The sequence below is a fragment of the Lathyrus oleraceus genome, chromosome 3 (assembly GCF_024323335.1).
Source record: "Lathyrus oleraceus cultivar Zhongwan6 chromosome 3, CAAS_Psat_ZW6_1.0, whole genome shotgun sequence".
Classification (NCBI taxonomy): Eukaryota; Viridiplantae; Streptophyta; class Magnoliopsida; order Fabales; family Fabaceae; genus Lathyrus; species Lathyrus oleraceus.
In genome coordinates, this window is record NC_066581.1 from 498,620,144 (window position 1) to 498,631,294 (window position 11,151).

Genomic DNA, 11,151 nt, shown 5'->3' on the forward strand with positions numbered 1-11,151 from the left:
TTACTTGTGTCTCTCCTAAGAAACAACAGCTAATCATCCCTTATTGGGAAATAGAACAATATGGTTTTAAATAAAATTACTCCTTGAATAGCGCATTCAATCTCCACATAGGCACACACAGATTTGCATGAAAAGCGCAATATCAAGATACTAAACATTCAGACTGAATGTTCTGTAAACACATGTCTTAACATCGGGTCTGACATCTTAGTTAAATCCTGCACAACCATATTTAAACATCCTGCAGGAAGCTAATATCACATGTCAAGACAACACGCGTGACAATTTGTGATAACTCTAAGTTTTACCGAGATTGATGCCAACACAAAGAACCAACAAACTCCCCCTTTGGCAAATTTTGGCTAAAACATACATCAGATCATATGTTCATAAGAAATCAAATAAAGTATCAGTTTAGTAGCAGCAGAAGTAAACATACACACATTACTAGCAAAAATAGCAGCTAGTAAACACACATGCGCTTGTGCTCAGAACACACTACCTTCTTCAGCTAGTCCACACCAAGCACCAATCTGCTTCACACAGACAGAACACTTCCCCCTCTTCTCCCTCTTTGTATCTAACATCCAACATCATCTATAATCTATAGCTATAGCTACCTCTCCCCCTTTTAAGCCAAAAGAGACCAAAGAGACAAAATAAATGTCTTTTTAGTCATAAACCAAAATGTCAAAAGTTAAGGGTTACAAAACCAAGTACATATTTAGTTGTAAGTAAGCCGAGATACAAACCAACAAAACAGCAAAACAGAATTGCCAAAAACAAGAAAATCCATCACATCAATAAAAACCATCACATCACTAGGGACCAAAGTCAAAGGAGCTAATTAGAGGAGCTTGAGCTTGCAGCTTCATCAGCACTAGAAATAGAATTGCCACTTGTCTCATCATTAGTTGCAGACCTCTCACTAGAGGTGTGGGCTTCAGCTTCCTTAGCATGATCAATATTTTCACCTTTAGCTTGCCTCAAGCTTGCAATCAATGCTTCCAACGATTGTTTCCTAGTTGTTGCTACCCTTATCCCTTCACCCAGCTCTTTACAAGTCTCCTTCATCTCAACAATAGTTCCAACTTTTGAGGCTGGCTTTTTCATGGCAGATGTCATGACACTGTCTTCGATATGACTGCCTTCAAACAGTTTATAATGCACAGACAAAGCAGGTTTTCTTCTACTTGGTAATTCATTAGAATCTAGAATACCAGGGTGTTGATTCAGGATAATCCCACAAATCATAGAGGGAAAGGCAATAGGGAGCTTAACTGCATTAGTAGATGCATGCTTGATAATTTGTTCAAACATAAATCTACCATAGTCAAAATTCATTTTGGTTGCAACAGTAAAAATAAATCTTCCAAGGGTATTAACAATTGTGGAAATATGGTTGGTAGGCACCCAATTTGCACCTCCTATTTTATGCAATATAGCATACTTGACAGTTAACTTCCCAGCAGGAAGATGCTTCTTAATAGGCCACCCTTTCACCTGCCTAGCTGTAATTTCTCTACAGACCTTATTGTCTGTAGCTTCCAATTCACATGTACCCTCAACTTTTTTTCCCAGAAAATTGTTAATGACGGTGGGAGAGAATGTGATACACTTACTTCTCACAAACACTTTGCAAAATTCCCTGTTGTTCTTATCAGCAATATCCTCAGGAATGTTGACAATGAATTCCTTAACTAAACCCTCATAGCACTAAGAGAACCCAGCCACAGTCTTCATTAATCCAACAGTCTTTATCAGGTCCATGACCTCCTTGACTTCAACAACATCCTTTCCTAACTCCCCTTCCACAGCCACCCTTCTTTGAATCACAAATTTCCATTTGGCAGCTCCATCCTCAAGATGGAAAGAAATATTATCCAAATGCACAACAACAACTTTACCAGAAGACTTCCTCACAGTGGTTTTCTTCACAGGAGAGATGTCAGGGACATCTTTCTCAACATCCTCTTCAGATTCAAAATCTTCTCTAACCTTCCTCTTCTTCACTTCAACCTTGCTCCAAGATTTTGAGGGACCAATACCAGCAGTCTTCTTAGTTTTTCTAGCTGATATAAGCTCAGCCACAAATCTTCCTTTTTGAGTCTTCATACGCTTAGCCACACTTGGCTTTAAGTGATGAAGTAAGATATCATCTTGATCATCAGACCTATCATCCTCTAGGTTAATCACATCGTTTGCAACATCATGCTTCTCAGAATGGGAAGCATTGGCAGTTTTAGATGCCACAGATTTTCCTTGATCCAGACACAGTTTACCCTAGAGAGCACAAACCTTCAGCAGCCATGTCCTTCTCAGAACTGGAGGTATCATCATCCTTCTCACTAGGTTGTGCAACCTTAGGAGAGGGGTACATTTGATATAGGGGAGTAGAGACTCCCTTCATAGAATGTCCTTCATTAAGGATTCTAGTGACTAGGTTTCTTATGACACGATCAGTGTGGTGTATATCTTCCTTAGATTTAGTGGCATGAGATGAGCCAGAAGGGATACTAGAGATGTTACCCTTATTGGGGCATGCAGAAGTTGAGGCATCTAGGGGATGGTTCAAATCAAGAGCCTCGTAGGGAATAACTGATAGAGGAACCACATCCAGAATCTTCTCATCGTGAAAGTCCATGAAAGGAGCGCTAACCTTTTGAGTAGACTTAGTAGTTTTTGAAGAAGAAGTAGTTTGATGTTGTGACATTTTGAAGTTTCTGTGGAAAAATTGAAGTTGCCCTAGCAGAGGAGTGTGAGGAAGAAGCAGGAAGTTGGAAGAGTTGGAGTAGGTAGTGAGGTTGTGGGTGTATCGTATGAAAAGGTAATAGATGGTATTTCCAAACCTAGGTGATGATTTACCATAATGGGGGCGCTTTATTTTAGCCACAGAGACACTACTTTGCTTACTTTTCCCACTCCATATTAATTGCTACAAGTCTTCATAAATACAAAGCCCTAATTTTCCTCTCAGAACTTCAAACTGATTTGCATCCAATGCCTTTGTAAGAATATCAGCTAACTGCATCTCAGTAGCAACATGCTCTAAGGCTACAATCTTATCCTCCACGAGTTCTCTAATAAAATGGTGATGGATATCAATATATTTTATCCTACTATGCTGAATAGGATTCTTAGAAATGTTTATTGCACTCAGGTTGTCACAGTACAATGTCATGACATCTTGCGTGACATTGTATTCAGTCAGCATTTGTTTCATCCACACCAGTTGAGAACAACTACTTCCAACTGCTATGTATTCAGCTTTAGCAGTAGACAGGGACACACAATTTTTCTTCTTACTAAACCATGATATTAAATTGTTCCCCCAAGAAGAAGCATCCTCCTGATGTGTTTTTCCTATCATCAGCACTTCCAGCCCAATCAGCATCACAATATCCAGACAGCACAGATTCAGATCCATGAGTGTATAGAATCCCATAGTCACTAGTGCCATTGACATATTTCAGGATCCTTTTCACTTGGTTTATATGGCTCACCTTTGGTTCAGCTTGATATCTAACACATACACCTACAATAAAAGCAATGTCAGGTCTACTTGTTGTGAGATATAGCAGACTCCCTATCATGCTTTTGTAGAGACTTTGATACACACTGACACCATTTTCATCTTTAGACACTTTCAGATGAGTAGGAGCAGGTGTCCTCTTGTGGCTTGCATTCTCCATGCCAAACTTCTTAACAATATTTTTGGAATATTTACTTTGAGATAAAAAGATAGAATCTTCCATCTGCTTGACTTGCAGGCCAAGAAAATAGGTTAGTTCTCCAATAAGGCTCATTTCAAATTCAGACTACATTTGCTCAACAAAATGTTGAACCATCTTACTTGACATCCCACCAAACACAATATCATCCATACAAAAGCACAATGGTGACTCTGGTTTTATTGATGTTAAGCTTATCCATATCTTGATGGTCATGAATTTACCGCTACAGAAATTAAGTGGCGACTCTGTTGGGGAGTAGCCCTTAGTGGGTTTAGCCTACTTTTTTATGTGTATATATATTTGATGTTTGCATATATTGTTTGTGTGATATAATATGTCTGTTATGCTTGGTGATCTCTGAATGGTGAGATAAGTTCTAACCCGAACTTGAGTGAAATTATGGTAGGAGGATGGTATAGTCATGTTCAACTTGTGTGGAGCAGTCCTTAACAACTTGAGACCCATCTACTCAGTGGAGACCTCTTTAGATTTACTGATGTCACACAAGTCATTTGTGGATATGCATTACTTTCTCTGATTTGGGGTCCGAGAAGCTGAGGACCATAGAACATTTAACCCAACATGGCCTATTTAGGACGTAACCGCACTTTTATTTATCCTAAGGACTGGTTAAAAAGCGAACAAAAACCTAAGAAGTTTTACACGTAGAAAACTAATGAAAAAGATCAGAGAATCCGGGTAAGGGGTAAATTACGCAATGGGAAGGTGTTAGGCACCCATCACGTCCTAGGTACTCCTAGGGAGCCCTTTTCACACTTGTTGTATAAGAAATGTTTATTTGTTTTGACATATTGTGCAAACATGAATGGGATGATGAGAAAAGAATATACAAGTTAGTTATTTTTGTGTTCGAACGGATGAACCTGTTGCCTACGTACCTTCCATCAAAGGTAAGGATCAAAATGCCGTAGTTCGGCTAAAAGATTTCCAAAAATTAGTGAGTTCATTTTAAAACACAAGCATTAAGGCTTTTCATTACCAATGGGAGAAAACTCAACCCGAATCAACAATCCACCATGCGAGGACGGCTTCAACATACTAGTGAGGGGTTAACCCTATAATAAGTATGGAAGACTTACAATCAACTCACTAAGGATAAGGTAAGATTTACATCAACCACTATGGTAATTAAAACCTAAGGCTAATGTATGAAAACATATTAACAACGGACAAAGCCAACACAATTGAATGGGTGAAGTTAATTGATTATGATTATTCACAAAATATGGTCAAGGTATGATTAGAGTTCAATTCAAAGAAGTGTTATGAAAAGTGAAGTATGAAAAATCTAGGACTTAAGGTCCAAGTTTCTAATTTGAAAAGGCATGAAGATGTTTGCACAACAAGTCAAAGTTTTTGAAAGCAAAGTGTGAAAAGGTTTAGGACAAAGAGAGTATGGATGATGGAATGTAAAACTTCTTAGAAAGGTCCACCTCTTGAAATCATATAGAAGATGATTCAAGTGTGTCCTTAGGAATAGGCAACAATGCAAGTAAAATAAAAGCAAGGTGATACCGGATGCCATCAATGGTCTTATACCAATCTCACAAACAAAAGCGGATATCGGATACCAATAAATGGGTTTACACCAATCTCCTAAAACAAAACAAATGATACCGGATGCCATCAATGGTCTTATACCAATCTCACAAAGCAAAAGCGGATATCGGATACCAATAAATGGGTTTATACCAATCTCCTAAGGTAAAAAAAATGATATCGGATGCCATCAATGGTCTTATACCAATCTCACAAATCAAAAGCGGATGTCGGATACCAATAAATGGATTTACACCAATCTCCTAAAATAGAACAAAACTTGGAGGTCAGATGCCAATCTATCTGGACTTATACCAACCTCACAAACAAAAGCGGATACCGGATACCAATAAATGGATTTACACCAATCTCCTAAAGTAAAACAAATGATACCGGATGCCATCAATGGTCTTATACCAATCTCACAAAGCAAAAGCGGATGTCGTATACCAATAAATGGATTTACACCAATCTCCTAAAATAGAACAAAACTTGGATGTCAGATGCCAATCTATCTGGACTTATACCAACCTCCAAAGGATGATCATAGGAATACAAGGGCCAACAACATGGACTTATACTTGCATCCTCACATACAACAAACAAACAAGAAGCACAAGGCTAAGAGGATATGAGTGACCAAATGAAATGGTCTTACACTCTATCCCTTCCAAATCATAGGAACAATGGCCAAAGAATATGGTCTTACAATTTTCCTCAATGGGTAAACCCAAACAAGCCACAAGATATGCAATGATGATCATGCAATAATGAACAATCAATGATGATAAGTGCACAAAGGCAAGCAAACATGTACAAATGCAACAAGCAATCAAACATTTAGCACACTCTATAACCAAACAATTAGGCTCAATCAAAGGGTTAGACTGAAAAGTCAACTGGAATAGGGTCAATGGTGCTCTTAACCTTGACATTGAGAGCCAAGGTGAAGCAGATGAAAGGATATGAGGGGTGTGCCTCATCACTCTTATCCCTGGTCAGGGAGAGCATTGAATATCAGAAGGTGGGGGAGTTCAGAAAGATGGAACTCTCTCCCCAAAGTATAGACTCAATAGATCTTGGGTATTTACTCACTATGCATCAACACAAGCAGTGTGAGCAATGTGAGTGACTCACAGAATAGTAGGAGATAGGCTACATATCTCTTTTGTCTACCAATTGCCTCACATGAGGTCTTCACCTGCTTAGGGACAAAAATAAACAATCACAAACATCGCTTCTTAAGGAGGACTTCAGACAGTTACCTGGCTAAATAACAAGCCAGGTCTTCCAGACTACATGGAGACAAGAGAGTCTACCTCAATGCTTAAGCAAAGCAAAGCAATAGCAACTTCTCAAAGGAACTAAAGCGACTATGGTACCTGAAATCAATCAAATATAATCAGTATCCCAATCACAAAATTAAAACAAACAAATTATGAACCAACAGACAACACAATCAATCATGTGTGCAAAGCACAAACTCAAATGAAATGAGTTAGCATCCTACAAAATGAAACAAGTTAGTTCATCACAATCAAATAAATCAGCATCAATCGACTTGAATTAAATTCCTTAAAGCATTTTCTTCTTTAACCTGAAAAAACAACTCAAATGTGAGAAGTAAGACCACTAGGACAAGCCTAGGGTCAAAAGGAGGTGAAAAATTCAAAACAGCTAGTGAAAATTGATCAAAATCAAGATTTAACAAACAAGAATAAATTCCAGTTGGTCACATATCCAAAACATTCACCAATTGCATTTTATACACATAACATGTCAAACTATGCATTTCGGAATCACAATGGAGCAAACAGAATGATCACAATCAAACCAATATCAAAACAGCTCAATAAATTCCATAAAAATTCCAGCTCAAATAGGACATATTCAATGAACAGCATATCAAATTTCATGGCATTTGGATAATGGGAACCAAGTCAATGAAAATCAACAAATCAAGGCATATAGAAACAAGCTCACACATGGTATCAAATTGAGCACCAACTTCAATCAAGTGTAAAACATAAATGACATAAGATAAATGAGTCACTCCAAAGTCAAAATAGAATTAAGCATGTTAAGAACCAATCCACAAAATTTCAGCTTCATATGATAAGGCATGAAAATTTCACAAGCTATGGAATTTGATCAAATAGGAAATTGATCAAAAAATCCTACAAAAATTCATGCTCAAACTAGACATACAGATGTAATCACATGCAAAAATCCAGGGCAAATGGCATTCAATAAGCATGGAAACAAAATTCATGAAGTTGGCATAACATAGTGTGACACACATTGTCACACTCAACTTGATCACATCATATCTCTCTAACCAGAAACTCAAAAATAGCAAACTATACATCAAAATCACCAGGAATGAGTCAAGAATGTGCATGTAAAATTTCAAGCATTTTGGATAAGGAATCATTATTTTATGAATGAAATGGCAAAACATACACACATGGCATACATGACCAAAACCTCTAGGCAAAAGCAAAAATCAATCAGGCACAACATTTGTTATCATACGTAAAAAAAACTAGAGAGAATTTGGAGATGACTGCAAAAATCCTCACTCAATTTGGATCATCCATGAATATTTTGTGAATTTTTGAAATTGAATCAAGAAAATGAAATAAACATTTAGCATTTAAATGAAATTATGTGAAACGAGTGGCAAACTTGTAAATACTGAGCGCTAAGATGAAACGCTCCGTTTCAATTAGAACACATGGCGGCATAGGATTGGTTCATGGCATGGAAACGCGAACATCATGCAAAGCAAGCAACAGAAGGATCTAAAATTTTCTGGAAAACGAAATCGACCGTGTTCGTCATGTTCAACAGTCCTCAAGAACAAATTCTCACCAAAGTAATCATGCCATATACCAACAAGCATTCATCATAACTCTACTCATACTAATCAGATCGAGCAAAAGAAGGTTTCACATTCATATGTTCAAATCAAGATATCTTCATCAATACTTAATGAAAATCTATGATCTAAGTTGCAGTGAGTTCTATGTTGTGAGATCTACAAGACGCATATCAAGATTTCATGGATTAGAGGATTCGAATTCTTACCTCTATGAAGCAACAGCTGTGAAATCGAGCTCCTCAAGGCTCCAATGGTGAAAAGAGATGGCCTATAATGATGTAGGAGATGAATGGAGGTGATTGCTCAGCTCAGCAAGGCTTGGAGATGGAGAAATCGCGAATTGCCATTGAAGCTCAAGGTTGCAACAGTTGCGAATTTGCTAGCTTCTTCCACAATTAGCTTCAAACAGATCTTCACTTTCACCTGCAGAAGAGGATTAGTGCAACAAGAAGCAGAAAGAATCAAGAATTTCGATCAAAAAGGTGAAAAAAGTGTGAAGAAAATTTGAGAGAATTGAGAGATTTTTGGTTGTGATTTTGAGATTGTGAATGTGGATCCTGAACATTCTGTTAGGATTAGGCCTTTATAGTTCCTCTTAATCCATGCCTTAATCATGTTTAGCTCAATTTGGATGGATTAGTGAATTGCACACATTATGCACTTTGGCCAATTTGCCCTTTGATAGCTTGAACCAATGGAACAGTGATTTTTTTTTTGCAGCAAGTCACAAATTGCATTTAGAAGTGAATAGAATTGGTTTCATGTGAAAATTCCATGTACTTTTGAATTTGACTTTTTTCCCACTAATTTTTTAAATGGTTCACTTGAAAAATGAACTTTTTATGTGAAGGTTTTTGATGAAATGTGATGATGGATTTGGATAATACACATCAAATGTGGTTTGCTCAAAAAAGAATCACCCAATTTGGCCTTTCCATTCAAAAATTATGGCACTTTGAATTTCAACTTTTTCTGAAAATGATTTGATCATAACTTGCCAACCACACATGAGAAATGAGTGTTCTTGGACTTTTTGGAAAGGTAAGATCAAGCTCTTCAACTTTCATGTTGGACAAAATTTGATTTGAAGCTTGTTTGGACATGTAATTTTGAGGAGAATGACTTTCCATTTTGGGCAGGTGAAAATTACAGGTCATTGCCATTTTGGGAAACTTTTTGTTTGACCTCAAATCCTTCAACCTTGATCTTTGAAATGCCAAGTGAAGCTTATATGGACATGAATGAGACCTTTCCAACCATCTCACACCTTCCAATTCCTGATTAAATGCACAGTTGACCACAGTTGACTACAGTTGACTTTTCTAGGGTTTTGGTTGACTGAGCCATGTTCTGATGAATTCCAAGCCTCTACCACATGAGATCTTGATCCAAAATGATATCACAACTTATATGAATCCTTGATGAATGATCATGGTGCCCAAATTCTTCAAGAATGGTCACCATCCATTGCTCAATGAATGATTTGACTGTTTTGACCTAGTTTGCTTCATCTGCAAGAAACAAGGTTAGATGACAATATTTTTGTACTTTTGGTTAGTAAACAAATGAAAAGCAATGATATACAAATGCTAAACATGCTTGGTGATCAAGAACCACACTCACAAGATACCCACCCACTAGGAGGCAAGCAAAGGTGCACAATGATCCTTGAGGCAATGATATGATATGATATGATGCCTTGAGGCCATGAGGGATCTTAGGGACAAAATTAGGGTCTTACAGATGCCCCTATTTAAGGTCATTCTAGCCGGAGAAGTGAAGTTTAGAAATCTTCATCTCGACGCGGTAGAATGGGCTTAAATAACAGTAATGAGACAAATTTTGGTCCCTAAGAGACCTCATGATGCAAATGTATGCATGTAAAAGACACAAACTCTGTGGGGATAATGGTTCACACAGAAGAAAAGACGATCCATCGGAGTAATACACTCACCAGGCACAGAGACTCTAACAGGACTCTTATTGGGGATAATAAAAGAAAAGGAATGCGTGAGCAGGACACGACTTTGAGTTGGGGAAAACAAAACTGACACAGCGTGCGCAAGACACGACTCTGATTAGGATAACAGAAATCAGACTGGAGACCTCACTGGGTAAGTGAAAGGACTCACACTGGGGAGAGCAAGAAATTCCAAAGGAAATACAATCCATTGGAATGACCCAAGCTGACTCACAAAATGCATGTACTGGGGATAACACCAATACAGCACCACAAATAGCAACACAACTCCGCTGGGGAAATCTAGAAAAGACTTTCCAGGGGAAGCCAGAGAATGAGATGTTACCGGTATAAGGGAAACAAACTCAGGAAGAATGAATATCTAAGACCGGTATAAGGGTGAGAGATATCGATCAATCCAACATCTGAGACAGACCTGAAAAAGGTACGTAAACTCAGGCAAATCTGACTCCACAGGGGACCAAAGTCATAATAGGGAGCAGAAAGGAAGGAACACCAGGGATACCGAGGTATATAATAGGTGACCGACCGAAACGTGAATTGGTATATATGCCAAGACACTCATCATCTTGAAGAAGAGATAGAAAAGAAGACTTGTTTATAGGATGGATATTCAATTCCACAAGGAATATGAATCTTACTATGCGGAGAAAACAATCAAAAGATTGATCCAAGAGTGCATGAGACATATTATTCATTACCGGCAGACCGTGAATAATATACTCGAAAAGGAAGAGACACCAGAGATACCGAAGTATATAATAGGTGACTAACCAAAGACGTGAATTGGTATATATGCCAAAACACTCATCATCCGACAGGAGGGCTTGAAAAAGCAAATCGACCTACATGATGGACGTTCGAACCCACGACAGGAAAAACGAATCTTACTCAACTGGGGACACAAACCCAAAGAGTGCATTAGATACAATATCCATTACCGTCAGAACGTGGATAGAATACTCGCATGAGATATATTATCTATTACCGTC

The 11,151-nt window shown here is 38.0% G+C and overlaps 1 protein-coding gene across 1 annotated transcript; it reads right to left on the bottom strand.

Moving 5' to 3' along the window:
* Positions 1 to 843: 843 nt before the first annotated feature.
* Positions 844 to 2,115, bottom strand: LOC127131834 (uncharacterized). Its single transcript, XM_051060730.1, has 3 exons — positions 1,774 to 2,115; positions 1,329 to 1,716; positions 844 to 1,211 (listed from the first exon to the last, which is right to left on the bottom strand). The coding sequence occupies exons 1-3, from the start codon at positions 2,113 to 2,115 to the stop codon at positions 844 to 846; spliced, it is 1,098 nt and encodes a 365-aa protein (XP_050916687.1).
* Between the last annotated feature and the right edge of the window lie 9,036 nt (positions 2,116 to 11,151).

Coding starts and splice junctions, on each gene's coding strand:
- LOC127131834 (XM_051060730.1), bottom strand. CDS start 2,115: ATGAAGACTCAAAAAGGAAGATTTGTGGCTGAGCTTATATCAGCTAGA. Junction 1,717..1,773: donor ATGTTGTTGAAGTCAAGGAG/GTCATGGACCTG, acceptor GGGTTCTCTTAG/TGCTATGAGGGTTTAGTTAA. Junction 1,212..1,328: donor CAAAATGAATTTTGACTATG/GTAGATTTATGT, acceptor CTGGTATTCTAG/ATTCTAATGAATTACCAAGT.